This window comes from Chlorella variabilis, assembly GCF_000147415.1.
Source record: "Chlorella variabilis unplaced genomic scaffold CHLNCscaffold_6, whole genome shotgun sequence".
Lineage (NCBI taxonomy): Eukaryota > Viridiplantae > Chlorophyta > Trebouxiophyceae > Chlorellales > Chlorellaceae > Chlorella > Chlorella variabilis.
In genome coordinates, this window is record NW_005435082.1 from 232,161 (window position 1) to 248,163 (window position 16,003).

Sequence of the window (16,003 nt, forward strand, 5' to 3'; positions counted from 1 at the left end):
CGGGGGTTGCGAGAGTGTTTGTGTGTGTGTCTGTCTGTCTGTCTCGTGCCTGGCGGGCAGGCTGGCATGGCTGCTGGGGCTGCTGGGATTGGGGAGGAGCGCCTGCATGTACGGGGAGGGCAGCAGGTTGGCTCGCGGCCACCTTTGGAGAGCGGCCTCCGCTCTCTGCCACCCACCCACCTCCCGACAAACCCCGACCTGCCCCCCACACCCCACCCTGCCACAGCCCTGCAAAGCATCCACGGCACCTGGCACAGCGAGCCTCTGGCGCCGCTGGGCCCCGCCGCGCTGACCAGCCTGCGGCTGACGCCGCCGCTGGGCGCGCAGCCGCCGCAGCGCGCGTTCCGCAGCCGCTGGCTGGCAGGCCTGCGCCGCCTGGCCCACCTCACCCTCGTGCGCTTCACCGCCGCCGACCTGCGCCACCTGCGTGCTGGCCCCTCTGCCGTGCACCTGTCGTCCATGCAGCCGCCGGGGGGCGCCATCACGCCGCACACGCTGAGGCTGCCGCCCGGCGGGCTGGGCCCCGAATGCTCTCTGTCGCTGCGCATGGCGTACGCCCCGCCGCACGCCATCGTGGCGCCACCTCAGCACATCGTCGACCTGGCGGCAGGCATGCCCGTAGCAGACCTGGACAACCCTGCTGGCGGCGGCGGCGCCTGGCCCCAGTTTGAGGGCCACGGCGGCGGGGTGCAGCAGCTGGGACCGGGGGCGCTGGCGGTGGCGCTGCAGCAGCAGGCGGCCGCGCTGGCCGCCATGGCGCAGCAGGCCGCGGCGGTGGCGGCGCCTGCCGCAGCAGCAGCAGCAGCCGCTGCGGCGCAGCCGGCCGCGGCGGCGGCGCACGGCGAGCAGGCGGTGCAGCAGGCGGCGCAGCAAGTGGTGGCGCAGGCGGCGGAGGCGGAGGCGGTGGCTGCTGAGGCCGAGGCGTTTGCGGCAGAGGCGGCGGCGGCGGCGGCGCAGGCCGGCATGCAGCAGCAGGATGCCGGGGTGCAGGCAGGAGCCGCAGCCGCAGCCGCAGTCGAGGTCGAAGTAATTGATTTGGTCAGCGACAGCGACGACGAGGAGCTGCCGGAGGATGGGGCGCCGCTGGCGCCACAGCCGGCGGAGCAGCTGGCGGCGGCGGCCCCCGCCGCGGCGCCGCAGGCGCCGGCACCGGCCCCGGCGGCGGCGGCGCATCCGCCGGCTGCCGCCGCGGCGGCTGTGCAGGCGCCGCCGCAGCTGCCGCAGCTGCCGGCGGAGCAGCTGGGTCAGGAGGGCATGGCAGATTTGCTGGACAGCGATGAGGATGATGGGCCGATGCCGGAGCTTATAGACGATGATGAGCTGGGGGAGGACGACGCCTTTGCGCCGCCGCCGCAGGCAAGCGCAGCACCGCAGGGCAGGGCAGGGGCAGGGGCTGGCACACGCGTGTCCTGCGGAGCGCAGCGCCGGCTGGCGGGCTGGCTGGCAGGCTGGCACGCTGCAAGGCCCAAGTTCCTGTGCGTGTGTCCAGCCTGGGGGCATGCATGCATGCGGTATCTGGTTCGGCGGCCATGCGCAGGCCCTTGAGAGCCGGCTGGCACTTTCCTCCCGCTGCTTGCTGTGCAGGGGGGGCACCTGTTTGGGCCCGGGGGCGGGCCGCTGCTGGGGGGCTGGGTCATGGTGCCCGCCCCGGCACAGCAGGCGGCGCAGGAGCCCGCGGGTGGTGCCCAGCAGGCAGCGCAGATGGCGGCGGGTGGCATCGACTTTGCGCAGGTGGGCAAGGGCTCGTGGCCCAGAGGCCCACCCCGCGCGCCCGGCTGCTCCCTCCAGCCCGTCCAGCCCGCTGCCCGCGGCGCCGCAGGCCGCTACTCCCTCGCCTGCTCTTCCCACCGCCCACCGCGCGCACACACACACTACACACACGCACAAGCTTGCACACGCTCGCCTTCTGTGCCCCTTTTTCCCACCCTCCCCGCAGCCCTGGGCCATGCCCGACGATCGGCTGGCCGATGCCACAATCCGCCACGAGGCGCTGCTCACTGGCGTGGGCAGCCTGGCGGTGCATGCCGGATCGCTGACGGTGGTGTACCCGGGCACCACGCCCGACCACCTGCTGCGCCTGCTGAGCGGCGGCGGCGGCGGCGGCGGCGGCGGCAGCGTGCTGCGCAGCCTGCGCCTGAGCGCGCGCGCGCTGCGCTTTGAGGCCGCGCCCGCCGCGCCTGCCCAGGGCAGCCCCGGCGGCGGCGGCGGCGGCGGCGAGGTGCCGGGCGGCGCCGCCGCCTCTGCCCCGCCCACCCAGCAGCCGCACCGTGGCTTCTCCGGCCCGGAGCTGCGGGAGTACATACAGTCGTCTGGCTGGGCTGCGGTGTGGGATGCCAGGCTGCAGCGCTCGATGTTCCGAGACCAAGAGACTCTGGTGCTGACGCGGCGCCCGCCGCCACCGGCAAAGGAGGAGCGGGAGGGCAGCCCGGCGGCGGCGGGCGGCGGCGCGGCCGCGGCGCCCGCCACGCTGTAGCGCCCCCACGGTCACCAGCCCAGCGCAGGAAGCGCCACACCCCTCGCCGCCACGTGCGCGCCCCTTGTTTCCTTATTCTCCCTCAGATCATTGGCCTCCCTGGCTCCCTTCCTTTCTTCTTTCCTTCCTGGATTTCATTCTGTGCTTGGTGTGCGTGCCTAACATGAGAGATGGCGTCTACCGGCCGAGCAGGCTGGGACACAGCAGTAACTCTACAGGCGCTCAGCTGCGAGTCGGTGGCAGGCAGGAGAGAAAAGAAGATGGCAAGCGGATGAAAGTGCAGCGCTGGCGGCAGAAGGCTCGGCACTGGAATCGGGGGGGACGGGGGGCAAAGGATACGCTGCGACACCAGCAGGGGCTGCGGAGCAGGTGCCGCCGATACAATGGCGATGCAGGGAAAATGGGGTGCAGCGGGCGCAGCGGGCGCCAGGCAAGGTAGGGTTGGGGTTCAAGGGGAGTTGTATGCAGTTTTTGAACGAGAAGGATGAATCTACAGAGGAAAAACGTGGTCAGGAACAAAACAAATCCAGGCAAGTGCGGCGATTGGATCAAGTTGGTTGCGCGGTGAGCAGCGGTGCGGGTGGGCGTCAGGGAGGCAAGGGGTGCGCCAGGTGCTGGGCTTGCCGGCATGCCACCCAGGCGGCGGCACCACGAGTGTTTGTTTATTCATTCGCTGGGGAGGGAGCTTGGGGTGGCTTGGGAGCTTGGATATTCGCGTGCACGTGGCAAGGGGCCGTGGGCTGCTGGCCGGCATGTGCTGTCAGTACACCCAGCCCTGCCTCCGCACCGCGGCAGCCTCGCGCTTGGCCTGGTCTTGGTTCAGAGACACCAGCAGGGCGGACAGGCGGTGCAACCAGAAGGCCTGGTAATCGCCCAGGGTGGCGGCGCCGCTGCCGTCGGTTGGGCAAGGGTGGGCCTGGGCCGGCGGGGCGGCCGCAGCCTGCTGCTGCCGCTGCTGCCGCGGGTGCGCCGCCCACTCCCACGCCTGCCACCCGTCAGTCTGCTGCGCCTGCTCCCCACAGGCGTGGTGCTGCTGCTGCTGCAGGGGCCTGGGCGTGAGGGGCGGCAGCGGCAGCTGCGGCGCGGGCGAGGCGCCCGCCGGCGACTCGAACCGCGCCGCCGCCTGCAGCAGCAGCTGGCGCAGCTGGCGCTGCTGCGTCGCCTCCTCCTGCGCCCGCGAATCCCGCTGCTCCTCCTCCTCCGCCGCCGCCTCCTCCGGACCGGCAGAGGGCTGCCGCCGGTGGTGCCGCGGCGGCTGCCTGGCCGCCTTGCCAGCGCTGGCACGGCCTGGGGCCGGCGAGCCGTCGCTGCCTGTTGGCGGCTCCTCCGTCATCGTGGGCGCGCCCCCGGCGGCAGCGGCGGCAGCCCATTCCCGCCGCTGCTGGCGGCGCAGGCGCTGGCGCTCTGCGTGGCGGGCCAGCTGCTCCCGGCAGGTGCGCATCAGGCCGTTGAAGCGGGCGACCGGGTGGAAACGGCCGCACTGCAGCAGTGGGTTTCGAGGGCAGCACGGGGCGGCACGGCGCGGCCTGTAAGCAATGCGGCAGGCGCAGGGGGCGGCGCTCGAGGCCGCAGCGGCCGCACCCAGGGCAGGCGGACACAAGAGGGAGCAGTGGCAGGGTGACAAAAAGACAAAAGAAAGAGCGGCGGGCGCGCCTGCCCACCTGCTGGCAGAACCGCTGCAGCTCGCCGCCACGCACGACGGCGGCAGACAGCGCGCACGTCTCGCACGCGCGATACCGCTGCAGGCACCGAGTGAGGAGCGGCATCGGGGTCAGCAGGGCAGGGCAGGAGCGACGCGACGAGCGGTGGGGAGCGGCAGGAAGGGTGGAAGCTCGGCCGAGCAGCGGCGCTGCGCGGGGTGAAAGCTAGCTGTCACCTGATAGAAGCGCTTGTGGCCCGCCAGGCCTGCGCCGCACTGCTGGCAGGTCCCGCCGTGCCCTCTGCCGTGGCTGCCTGGAAGGGCCGCGGCGCCGCCGCCGCCGCCGGGCGGGAAGCACGCCAGAGCCGCCAGCCCCTGGGCCGCCTCCACGTGGTCATCCTGAAGCTCGCACTGCATGTTCTCCGCGCTGCAGGGTGCCGATGGCTGGGCGGCGCAGGGAACACCTTCACGCCAGATATTACGCCCTGGTGGGCTCTCTGTCGGGGGACGACCCAACCCAGGAGGCTTCTATCGAATGCAGTGAGTGCTGCGGAGGGCGTGGGGCCCCTCGGCCGAGCGGCTGAGGGGGGGGCTGGGCTACGTAGCCCGTCCCTGTTCGGCTCGCCTGCACGTGGAGGTGCCCTGGCTGCCGCGTTTAGCTGCCAGAGAGATCAGACTGGGAAAAAGAGCGCGGGGGAGCGGGATTTAGGGCGCTGCGGTGAAGTGTCGACTCAGGCCTCACTCCTGGAGCATATTTTTAAGAAAGGAGGTTGTCGCACACAATTCGTTGAACTGCAGAGCCAAACCCTTGGGTTTGGGCCTGCAACTGGATCACAATGATTCGAACTACAAGAAAATCCCCCAGCGGCCGCCGTTTGGGGCTTGCTCAGGCAGCGAGCGGCTCCCCGCCCGTCCCGCGGCTGGGGGGCGCAGCCGTGTAGGCCACCACCTGGGCAGTGCACGTCCTGGGGCTTGCAACCAGGCCTGAGGCGGCCCACAAGTCTCTTCGGGGATGGCTGATGGATGGAGGTGCAGGGGGCGGGCGCGGCGAGCCCTCCCTCCAATGCGCCACCCCACAAGCGTACCAGCGCACGCCACACCAGCAGCGTGCCTGGCGCCTCCCCACCACGTCCCAACCCCCCAAAAACTGCTGGCACCCCAAGGCCTGCGTGGCAGTACACCCCAACAAGCATGGGCCCCTCCCGACTGTGCTCTGCTTTGCTTTGCTTAGGATGAGGTTACAGCCGCGCGCTGCCGGGGGCAGCAGGCCCGCGCCGCATGCAGCACACACAGCCCGCATGCGGCCGCCGGCCAACACAAACTATGGGCCCCGGCAGGCGCGCTGCAGCCAGCACCGCCATCCATCCCTCATCGTCCTTCCGAGGCAGGGTCCAAAGGTCCGCCGCCGTGCCGCGGCGCCCCACCTCTCTCGGGGCCGCCTCCCGGGCCCCGCGGGCCGGCCGCTCGCACTGAGGCAAGCCGGCCCGCAGCCGCTGCCGCCGTCGCCGCTGGCGCCGCGGCCTCCTCCTCCTCCTCCTCCTCACTTCAGGGGGATGAAGCGGGAGCTGTTGGTGGAGCCGATGCCGGGGCGGCCGTGGCCCACTGGCTTATAAGAGATGGAGAACTCAGCCAGGTAGTGACCAATCATGTCGGGCTTGACCTCAACCTGTGAGCAGGCAGACGGGACAGCGGGGACGGGCGGATGTCACCCAGGGGCCGGCAGGCAGCGGGGTATGGACCAGGAGGCAGGCAACAGGGGAGGCACGTGAGGCTGGCCGTGCATCCCGGAAATGGGCGCAGCCCACTCCTGACAGCAGCGGCCAGGCGGCATCCCACACCACGCAGCACAGGGCCCGGGCAGCCCGGCAGCAACGCCAGCCAGGCCGCGGCCAGAGGCTTAGCCGGGCGGCCCACCTGGTTGAAGGTCTTGCCGTTGTACACGCCCACCACGGAGCCAATCATCTCAGGAATGATGATCATGTTGCGCAGGTGGGTGCGCACCTGCGTAAGGGAGGGAGGATGAGGAGGGTGGGAAGACAGGGCAGGTGGAGGGCAGACAGGGCAGGGCAGACTGGGCAGCGGGCCGGGAGGGCGGCGCAGGCAGGTAGGGGAGAGAGGAGGGCGGCAGCCACATGCGGCGCTGCCGAGGGCTGGGAAAGGGTGGGGCTGCGATAGCAACGCCAGGCTGTGCGCCGCTCACGCCGGCGCTGCCGGCCCCCAGCTGCAGCCTGGCTGAGCGCGCTGCGCCTCGCACGCTGCCAGCAGCGCCGCCCGCTGCCGCCTGCTCCTCCGCAGCCGCGCCGCCACCCCCACAGCTGCCCGCGGTCGGCACCAGCAGCTGGCCCAGCAACCGCAGCAAACGTGCGCCACACCACAGGCAGCACGCGACGGCAGGGGCTCCAGCGCCGGAACAGCTGCGGCATGCAGCACGGCAGCGCACAGGTATACACACGGCAGGGCCGCCGCCGCCTGCTCCTCACCGCATCGGGCTTCTCGCCAGGGGGCGCCTCCTTCTTGGCCTTGCGCAGCTTCTTGATCAGCGCCAGAGCCTTGCGCTTGAGGCCGCGCTGGAACCTGCGGCCAAGCAGAGACGGCGAGCCACACAATCGCGCACGGCGGTCGGCATGGTGGCGGATGCAGCGACGCGGGCAGCGGCAGCATGCGTTGGGTGCTGTTGGCGGAGCGTCGGCTGCGCCACGGCTGTGCCGCGGTGCTGCCCAGCAGAGCCCCAGGCGGCGCCAAGGCTGCAACACTGCCGCTGCCCTCGCTGCGCTGCCAGCCGGATGTGCTGGGAACTGCCGCTTGCGGCAACCCATTGCACCCGGAATCAACGCTGGGTTGAGGTGCCGCGGCTGCGCAACACTTCCCCGCCGCATATCTCCCCTCCGCCGTGCAAGCAAGCTGCGCCAAGAGCTGGCCTGCCTCAGGGCGATGGCTGCAGCTATCATGATCAGCGCTGCCTTCGCGCCACTCCAGCCAGTTTCCCTACTGCTGTTGCTGCTGCTGCTGCGTGCCTCGCTGAGCAACGCAAGGCAAGCAGGCGCGGCGAGCAGGTGGCGGCGCGGCAGCGGGCCCGCCTCGCACCTGCGGCGCTGGCGGGCGGCAAAGAGCTCCACCAGCTCATCGGTGGACATGTCCAGCAGCTGGTCGAGGTCCACACCCTGCGCAAGAGTGAGGGAGCAGCGGTGAGGGCCGGACATCGAGCGTCGGTCCGCGCATGGCGGGCCCCGCCGTTGCTTCTAGCTGTGTCCCGCATTTGGGGCGCTGTTGGCGCGCCCGGGGGCGTCATGCGGGGCGCCGGCAAGCGCAGGCCGGCCCATCAGCCGCTGCTGGAGTCCAGGCTGCCATATGGCGCATTGAATGGCGTCCTGGGGTGCTCAGGGCCGTCTATGAGGCGCCCCGATCCCTCCAACGCCGCCAGCACTCACCCTGAACTGGTACTTGCGGAACGTTCGCTTCTTTGTCCCCTCGTCAGCCATGGTGAAGTGTAGATCCACCACGAGCACCCGGGCAGACAGAAAGAGGGCTGCGTGGGCCTCTGGCGGGAGAAAACCACGTGTGCACGGTGCCAGCTAGGACCCTGGAACTCAAGGCGGTGCATGTGGGCGCACGAGCACGCTGGGCTTGAATTGCGATGCCTACATGAGGAACAATAAGGTGCAACGCGTCCCGGCCGCTGGCAACGTGACTCATTTGTCGCTGGCCGGTGAAAGGCCAAGGCCCTCCCCCAGGTTGAAAGGGGCATGCTGCACTTCAGGGCCTCGTGCACTCGCGATATCCGCATCCAGCGCATCCATCAACCACAGTGTGTGCGGCGCCTCCCCGCCTGCCGCCACTCGCTCGCACAGAGCAGGGATTTCAGTGCTCGGAAAGGTTGTTGTCCTGAAGGGTACGTTCAATTCATTTGTTCACGCAATGCTAGTATCCAATCTCTACTCAATCCCGCCGCGCCGGAGCAGGCAGGATGCCGCAGGCTTCCCACTCCGCTGTGCCGCGCCGGCCGCGTGCCAGCTCTCCTCCTCTCTACTTTCCGGCCATGTAATCCTGGCCCAGGCGCCACAGCACTGAGAAGAGCAGGCCCTGCGTGCGCACACAGGCACCAGGAGGCAGGCAGACGCATCAGGCGCATGGCGCGCAAGCCGAGCTATATGCACATGGCGACGGCTGATCAGCCATGCCCACCCACCCATGCGCACAAACAGCGGAGCTGGGAGGGACAGGAGCTGCACTCTAGCCAACACACACACTCTGCCAGGCACTGCCGGCACGCCCACTCCGCCAAGGCCCACCTGCATGCCATTGGCCACAATCTTGGTCTTCAGCCCCCGCCCAAACAGGCCAATGACGCCGTCCTTCTCCACCACCATCTGCGGGGGGGCCGGGCAGCAGTGGCAGGCAGAAGATCGTGAGGCAAAGGGCGCAACAGGCTGGGCCAGCGATGCCGACCAGCAGTGGTCATGCCAATGCCAGGGCGAGGCATTGTGCTTGGGGTTTAGCCTGCTGCAAGCTGCCGCGCTCCCCGCTTGCCAGCCGCCCCCCACCTTGACAGCCTGAGGGTAGGTCAGCGGCTCGGTGGCCGTCTGTTTGGTGGTCTTCACCACTCGGATGCTGTTGGAGCACGTGTCTGCGGCAGGCCGGGGCAGCATGCAAGACACCCCACCAGGGTAATGGTAAGGCGGGCCAGCAGCCAAGGGGCAGAGGCTGCCCGCCGCAACGGCCAAGCCCAGCCGGAACGGCCGTGCTGGCAACTGTGCCGCCTGGGAACAGCAGCCACGCCTTGCTGCTCACTGCGCACACAGCGCAGCCACCCCTCCACGCACACCCCCTCCCTGCACAGCCGCCACGCTGGCCGCGCCTGCCACGCCGCCCACGCTGGCTGCCGCACGCCTCACCCGACACGGCCGAGGCGCAGAAGCCGATGAAGGCGGAGCGCAGCAGGCGCTTGGGCAGGTCGTCGTACTGCTCCAGGACGTGGTTGAGGTAGTTGTACACCGCAAACCTGGGGGGGAGGGGTTGTGGGGTGTGGTGGGGTGTTGTGGGGGGGGTGTTGGTGTTTCGGCGACGGAGCGGCGGGTGAAGGGCAGGCGTGGTGCTGTGGCCGGAACATTGTGGCTTGCATCACACCGCCACCGCCACCGGCGCCACTGCCACACACGCGCGCGCGCGCGCACACACACACACACACACACACACACACACTCGCGCGCACGCACACAAACACGCAGCGCAAGGGTCGCACGCGGGCGCCGCCCGGCAGCCCGGCGTCTCACCAGGGGTAGTGTCCCACAAAGGTGGCGGCGGAGGCGGCCAGGGCGCCGTGGTAGAGCACCCCGGGCCCACCCACCCGCACCTTCTGCACCAGCTTGCCAAACCCGCCCTTGCCCTCCACCTGCGCGCGCGGGCGTGCGCCACACGGTAACACAGGTGTGCGTCTGGCTGGGCAGGGCAGGCGTGGGGGTGGTGCTGGGGCCTGCTGATGGCAGGGCCCATGCGACTGGGTGTGCAGGTGCCGCGGCCTTGGTGCGCCTGGCAAACACACAGGAACACGCACCACAACCACCACCGCCACCTACACCACCACCACGCCACCACCAGACACCGCCACGCCGCAACAGGAACCACAACAAGGCACCCCCCACCTGCATGATGGTCTTGCAGGCGTCCACCGGCATGAGGAAGATGCGGAAGGAGGCGGCGGCGCCGCTGGCCGCCATGGTCTTAAGGGCGACAGGCATGTCGACGCCCTCCAGCAGGGCCAACATGCCTGTGGGGAGGTGCAGGCGGCCGGGTGGCGCAGGCAGGTTGCTGCGCGCGGCATGCTCGACCCTGCCGTAACCAGACTCAAGCCACCACCACCAAGCAAGCACAAGCCTCGCCGGCTCGGCGCGGCACACAGGAGCAAGCGGGAGCCCGACGGGGGGCGCGTCCGGCAGCAGCAGCAGCAGCGCCGGCGCGTGCGCCGCCTGCACCGGGCCGGCGTGGCGCGGCGGCGCCGCGCACCCGCATTGGCCGCTGTGTCGCCGAACCGGCTGAGCGGGCCCTGCAGGAGGGCGGGTGCCAGGCCGCGGTAGAAGCGCGTCACGCCGCCCTCCTTGTACAGGTGCTTGAGCGCGTGGGTGGTGGTGGTGCCGTACCTGCCCGAGACATGCGGGGCGGAGGAGGGGCGAGGGCGAGCGTGTGTGCACGGCGTTGGGAGGGCGAGCGCATGCGTGCCAGCACCGGCCAAGACAGGCCAGGCTGCTGATGAGGCGCATTGCTCACCGGTACTGGTAGTTGATAGTGGTGCGAAGCCACATCAAGGACAGCACCTGCAATGAGAAGGCACACCCAAGCAGTTGCAGGCAGGCACCAGATAGCCCAGCCCAGCGGCGCCGTGCTGCGGCGCCTCCAGGCGGGCCACGCCCACCAAGCAGCCGCCCGGCGCGCCGCCGGCGCACGCCGCGCCCCGGCCGCACCTGCAGCCCCATCGCCGCAGCGCCGGGGATGCCGCCACCCAGGGCCCGCTTGCCCGCCCGCCTCAGCGTGTCGGATAGCGGCTCCTTCTCCTTGCTGCTGTAGGCCGCCGCGGGCACCAAGTTGGGCACGGCTGGCATGCTGGCGGCGGCGGCGGCGGCGGGAGGCAGCTCCGCCGCCAGCGCCGCCATCTGCTGCGCCAGGCTAGCCGCCGATGTCAGGGGTGGCGCTTGGGGCAGGGCCCGCCCCGCCTGGAAGCTGGGGACCGCCCTCTGAGCCAGCAGGCTTGGGCGCACGGTGGTGGGGTCGATGGGCAGGGCATACAGCCCCTCGGGTATGAGTCCCAATAGCACCATGGTGTGGGCTCGGTGCCCCGCCTCTCAAGTCGCTCAGAAGCTCTCGCCAGGTGCGCCAAAGCCAGACCCCTCGCACAGCTCTTCCACTTCTCCGGCACCTTTGCACGCCTGCGAGCCTCTGAGACGGTGAATGATGCAGATGCAAGAGTTGATGTCGCACTGGAGGCCAATTTCAATCCTGGGGCTCATGTCACATCCAGCTGGATGGCTGACGCGTCATGACGGCGGCAGCTCCTCTGTGCGACTCCCGTCCCCATCTCCCTCAACCACAGCTAATTCTGTGACGCTTTACTGTGGCTCACAGCTGCTGGCCGCCACTGCAGCACGAATGGCGCCATAGCTGGGCGGCTCGGGGATGCAGCAGTGCAGTGGCTGGCCGGTGGCGGGGTGCGCCTCCAACTGCAGCTCAACCGCCCACAGGCACAGCGGCAACGCCAGCCTGCGCGTCACGTCCGCCGCAGCCGCAGGCAGCGCGCCGCCCGGCTGGCACAGCACCGCGTGCTCCTGCGCTGCCGCGGTCGCCGGCGGGGCGGCCGCGCAGCCGCCGCCGCCGCCGGTGGCAGCGTCGGCGGGAAGCCAGGCATGGTCTTCAGGCGGCATGGCTTGCCCAGACCCTAACCGCTGCGTGGCATAGCCAAAGGAGTAGCGCGTCTCTCCCAGCAGCGGGTGGCCCAGGAGCGCCATGTGCCGGCGCAGCTGATGCTTCCTGCTCTTGGGGGCCAGTGCAGTGGGGCAGTGCGGGTGTTGACAGCTGGCGAGCGTGCACAGCACCGCGCCGAGCACCGAGTCCCTGCCACGGCCCTTGCTGTGTGCCTCCGGCGCTCCCACGCCCCGCTGCACCCAAACCCACCTCCCCGTGTGCGGCCAGAGGTCCACTGTCGTGACCCAGATCGCCGGCTGAGGCGCCGCCAGCGGCGCGGCCGGGCGCAGGCCCAGCGCTGCCAAGTCCACCCGCGTGTGCTGCGCCGCCGCATACTCCGTCTCGCACCGCTTGCCATCCAGGCAGTACCGCACCAGGCCCCGCCCCTCCAGCCGCCCCCACACCAGCGCACGGTACCGCTTCGTCACCTGTCGGTCGGCCAGCAAAGCAGCCGGGATGGACAGCAGCAGTGCGGATCAGTGGCAGCGGGTCGGCCAGCGGCCAGAGTCAGGTGGGTGCTACGGATGAGGGGATACCAGCCAGAGTGGCAAGGCTGGAGGCCAGAACAGGGGCGGCAGCCACGAGCCAGCCAGCGGATCCGCTCACCCTGCGCTGCATAAAGGCGGCGCTGAGCTGGGTCTGCGCCAGCCGCGTCTTGGCCACCACCACCAGGCCTCCCGTCGGCTCATCCAGGCGGTGCACGTGGCGGGGCCTCCGCAGCGCCCCCAGCTCCCCCGTGGGCTGCAGCTGGGCGGCCAGCAGCTCGTACACGCTGGGCACGGCCTGGGCGGCGGCGCTGCTGCTGCTGGCGCCGCTGGCGGCGCCGGCGCCGGGCTGGCTGGCGCCTGTGGCGGCACTGCCGGTGGCGTTGTTGGCACCGCGGGCTGCACCGCGGTGGGGCGGCGTGTCTGTTGGGATGCCTGGCGGCTTCACCACGCATGCCAGGTGGCTGTCCTCATACGCAACGCCTAGCCTGTACCTCCCCGCCGCGGCAGCGCCGGAGGGCATCCACGCCTCCGCCGCACCCGCCGCCGGCTGCGGACACTGCTGCAGTGCAGCCGCGCCCTGCCGCTGCATGCACTGCAGCAGCTCACCGCCCTGCAGCATGCTGCGGTTCGGCGGCACAAGTGGGGGTGCTCCGGTTTCTTTGCCGGTACATCCCGACCCAGGACGTAGAGAGAGCGGGTGGTGCCTGCTACACCGACCGGCTGCTCGGTTTGCCACTAAAGCAGCACCATGCTTCGGCAGCAGAGGCAGAGGGTTCAGGCACCGGCAGCACTGGAAGCAGGCAGGCAGCATGCGCGGCCCTCGCTTGCCCTCGGGAAAGGCTCACATAGAGGGGGCGGTGGACTGCACGCCGTCCACCCGCAACTCCCTCCGCCGCACCGCGCGCTTGGCAGAGGTGATGGAGGGGTAGCGGTCGGGCTGCAGCAGCTGCAGCGCCTCATCTAGGCGACACGGCGGGCCCGCAGGCGGCAGCCGCGCCTCCCACGCCACCGACGTGAGCTTGCCGGGCGGCGGCGGCGGCGGCGGCGACCCTGTCGGCGCCGCCATGCATCGCTGCCTGTGTGTGGAGGGGTTCCTGCCGATCGGCAGGGCTGTTGAGCGGCGCTGCGCGAAAGTGTGGAGCCGGGGCCCCAAAACGAGGGAAGGCAGGATGGGCGGGTTGGCGGGCACGGGGGGGTCCCAGACGCCAACAGCAAGGGTGAGAAGGTGTGAATGGTCATTCAGCTGTCGGGCAAGCGCAGATCTGTGTGTTTCCATTATTAGGAAACAATGTGCTGTGCCGGGCTCAGCATACAAGGCCCGCTTCTCCGCTCCCTCCGGCGTTCTTTACCCGCGCTCTACCCACCACGCTCCAAACACTGTTCTTTGACGCGAACCTGCGCTCGGTTGGCCCACAGGAGGGCCCCAGTTTAAACACCTGGCCCTCCCGCAACACACGCAGCGAAGCGAGGCCGCCGGCGCAGCATACTGACAGGTGAGGCGCCGGGCGTGTGTGGAGCCCGGGGGCGGGCCTCCCGCGGCGCCAGACGGCGGGCAGGCCAAGCGTCTGCACCCGCGCCCACCGGCGCTGCGCGCCCTCCCGTGCCGCCCCTGGGCCCTGTCATGCCCGACAGGGCCCAGGGCGGCCGGCTAGAGGTCTCGGGGCGCCGCACGCCCGACCGCGTGTGGGAGTCTCACTCACAGATGCCCCACAACAACCGCGCGTGCCCTGCGTGCAGGGGCGCATGTCGCTCTGCGGCATACAACTTAGCAGCACGCCGCCCCTCTCCGCGCCAACCCCCAGCCCGGCGGCGCGCTCGGGGGGCGGCAAGCGCGGCGCCACGTTAGTCAGCTTCCGCAGCGGGCTCTCAGACCACGAGGCGGGCAGCTTCAAGTCGGGACTCAGCCGCAGCCTGACAGCCGATGGCGCGGGCAGCCTGTCGCTGAGCCGCTCGCTGGGCGGCCGCGGCCGCACGACCAGCGTCGAGGGCGGCAGCGGCGCGGGCGCGGCCGCCTTCAGCGCGCTCGCCTCCGCCTCCGCCTCCAGCTGCGCGGCGCGGCCGCTGCAGGCCACCGCCAGCATCCCCAAGTCAGCCCAGTTTGTGAAGATCGAGGGTTTCGCCACGCGGGACAGCTCGCCCGCGGGGTCGGCGCCGCCCTCGCCTCAGCAGCCCCGTGTCCTCTCCTCCCTCCTCTCCCGTCAGCTCTCCACCGACCGCCTGCCCATCCTGGGCTCCTCCGGCGGCAGCCTGTCCAGCAGCCTGGCAGCCAGCTGCGGCAGCGGGGCGATGCTGGGGGGCAGCATGCCCGTGGGGCTGGACGACCCTGTGTTGGGCCTGGCGGCGCGGCTGGAGGGCGTGGTGCGGGTGGGGCCCGTGCCGCGCCCCGCGCCCCTTGCCCGCACCCGCTCCTCCATCCCGGACAACCTCCTCCAGCATCTGCAGCACAGCTACGCCGTGTTCCGAGAGCCGGTGTGCGTGCGGGCCTTTGGCATCGCCCGCGCCGCGCACGACGGCAAGTACCGCGCCAGCGGCGAGCCCGCGTTCATGCACTGCGTGGAGGTGGCGCGCATCCTGGCAGAGCTGGGCGCCGACGAGGGCACCGTGTCGGGTGCGCCTGCCAGCCTCCACAGCTTCCCGGCTCGTGCCCGGCAGGGTGGCGGCGGCGGCGGCGGGGGACGGGTGTGGTAGCTTGCGTTTGGCACGTTGCGCCGCAGCAGCCAGCAGCCACCCCGCTTCCACACTTCCACGCATGCCCTCCCTCCGCCCTGGTCCCCTGCCCGGTCCTCACGGCCTCCCCCTCGGCTCTGCCCACCCCCGCCCCCTGCAGCCGCGCTCCTGCACGACGTTCTGGACAAGACACTGCTGGTGGAGGCGCAGCTGAGGCCCATGCTGGGCGACGACGGCGTGGCGGAGCTGGTGAAGCAGGTGGCGCACCTGGGAGACATTTCGTCCAACTACCGAGCCTGCCCCGCAACCTCCCCAGAGGGCCAGGCCCAGCTGTCCAGCCAGCTGGTGCGCAGGCAGCCCGCGCGTGCTGCTGTACTGCCGCGTCCCGTGTGCATGCCGCCGCCGCGACGTCGCGCCCGTAGCGTCCGGCCCTGTGGCAGCACAGCCTGGCAGCCGGCAAGGAGGGAAGGGAGGGATGCTGCCTGGTAGCCGCCGCCCAGCCCGCCTGCCCTCCTCCCTCCTGGGTACGCCTGCGGAGCCTCCTTCCCCCACCTGTCCCTGCACCTTACCTCACCTGCCACCCCCCGCCTCTCCACCCCGCAGGTGGGCATGCTTGTGGCCATGGGCTGCAACCACGCCCTGCTGGTCAAGCTGGCCGACCGGCTGCACGACATGCGCACGCTGGGCGCGCTGCCCGCCGCCAAGCGCAACCGCCTCGCCCGCGAGACGGTGGATGTGTGGGCCCCGCTGGCCAACCGCCTGGGCGTGTGGAGCCTCAAGGCGCAGCTGGAGGACCTGGCCTTCAAGCAGCTCTACCCGGGACAGGTGCGCAGCGGCAGGCAGCTGGTAGCGAGGAGCGGCGGCTGCGGCCACGCAGAGCGCAGCGGCGGCGGCCAGCGGGGCATGGGGCTGGGAGAGAGGAGAGCAGAGGGCACGCTGCCCGCGCCCGCAAGCTGGCTGCCGTCCCTGCCGCCACGCCGTCGCCCGCCCCCCCGCCTGCACTCATCCCCTGCCGCCTGCCCCCCTCCCGGCCCCGCCCGTACCTCTTCCCTGTGCAGTACGCCGAGCTGCGCGCGCGCCTGGAGCAGGTGCAGAGCGCCGACGTGCTGGTGGGGCTGATGGACCGCATGCGGGCGGAGATGCAGCGCCAGGGCATCAGGTGCGGGGCGCAGGCTGGCAGCTGGGCGGGGCGGGGCGGGGCCGGCCCAGCGCTGGGCAGGTGCAGGCCCGGGCACAGTCCCAGCTGCTGCCGCCTCTTCCCTCCACCCTGCTTGCCTGCTGCTCCCC

The 16,003-nt window shown here is 71.1% G+C and overlaps 6 protein-coding genes across 6 annotated transcripts in view; 2 read left to right on the plus strand and 4 right to left on the minus strand.

Annotated features, from left to right (window-relative positions):
- CHLNCDRAFT_51213 (hypothetical protein) overlaps positions 1 to 2,473 on the plus strand; it is a gene marked incomplete at both ends in the record, with an annotated part of 5,482 nt that extends 3,009 nt beyond the window's left edge. Inside the window, 3 exons of the mRNA XM_005848985.1 lie at positions 227 to 1,518; positions 1,585 to 1,731; positions 1,937 to 2,473. Of these exons, the coding sequence (XP_005849047.1) occupies positions 227 to 1,518; positions 1,585 to 1,731; positions 1,937 to 2,473 (1,976 nt within the window). The remainder of the gene's footprint in view (positions 1 to 226; positions 1,519 to 1,584; positions 1,732 to 1,936) is intronic.
- A 760-nt stretch (positions 2,474 to 3,233) lies between these two features.
- On the minus strand, positions 3,234 to 4,529 carry CHLNCDRAFT_143491 (hypothetical protein; the record flags this gene model as incomplete). Its single annotated transcript, XM_005849186.1, has 3 exons — positions 3,234 to 3,953; positions 4,135 to 4,212; positions 4,350 to 4,529. The coding sequence occupies 3 exons, from the start codon at positions 4,527 to 4,529 to the stop codon at positions 3,234 to 3,236; spliced, it is 978 nt and encodes a 325-aa protein (XP_005849248.1).
- Positions 4,530 to 5,652: 1,123 nt separating this feature from the next.
- CHLNCDRAFT_48682 (hypothetical protein) lies at positions 5,653 to 7,591 on the minus strand (the record flags this gene model as incomplete). The annotated part of the gene is made up of 5 exons (XM_005849187.1): positions 5,653 to 5,778; positions 6,027 to 6,113; positions 6,593 to 6,686; positions 7,197 to 7,273; positions 7,541 to 7,591. 5 exons carry the CDS (start codon positions 7,589 to 7,591, stop codon positions 5,653 to 5,655), a joined length of 435 nt encoding a protein of 144 aa, XP_005849249.1.
- Positions 7,592 to 8,008: 417 nt separating this feature from the next.
- Positions 8,009 to 10,633, minus strand: CHLNCDRAFT_30535 (hypothetical protein). The gene is made up of 9 exons (XM_005849188.1): positions 10,568 to 10,633; positions 10,374 to 10,420; positions 10,113 to 10,246; positions 9,752 to 9,876; positions 9,383 to 9,501; positions 9,005 to 9,111; positions 8,654 to 8,736; positions 8,402 to 8,479; positions 8,009 to 8,192 (listed from the first exon to the last, which is right to left on the minus strand). Exons 1-9 carry the CDS (start codon positions 10,577 to 10,579, stop codon positions 8,136 to 8,138), a joined length of 762 nt encoding a protein of 253 aa, XP_005849250.1. The 5' UTR covers positions 10,580 to 10,633; the 3' UTR covers positions 8,009 to 8,135.
- A 576-nt stretch (positions 10,634 to 11,209) lies between these two features.
- CHLNCDRAFT_143494 (hypothetical protein) lies at positions 11,210 to 13,115 on the minus strand (the record flags this gene model as incomplete). Its single annotated transcript, XM_005849189.1, has 4 exons — positions 11,210 to 11,627; positions 11,772 to 11,989; positions 12,168 to 12,669; positions 12,895 to 13,115. 4 exons carry the CDS (start codon positions 13,113 to 13,115, stop codon positions 11,210 to 11,212), a joined length of 1,359 nt encoding a protein of 452 aa, XP_005849251.1.
- Positions 13,116 to 13,670: 555 nt separating this feature from the next.
- The window catches only part of CHLNCDRAFT_143495 (hypothetical protein), a gene marked incomplete at both ends in the record, with an annotated part of 2,493 nt that continues 160 nt past the window's right edge, over positions 13,671 to 16,003 (plus strand). The window contains 5 exons of the mRNA XM_005848986.1: positions 13,671 to 13,732; positions 13,852 to 14,657; positions 14,877 to 15,061; positions 15,320 to 15,541; positions 15,775 to 15,875. Coding sequence (XP_005849048.1) covers positions 13,671 to 13,732; positions 13,852 to 14,657; positions 14,877 to 15,061; positions 15,320 to 15,541; positions 15,775 to 15,875 — 1,376 coding nt within the window. The remainder of the gene's footprint in view (positions 13,733 to 13,851; positions 14,658 to 14,876; positions 15,062 to 15,319; positions 15,542 to 15,774; positions 15,876 to 16,003) is intronic.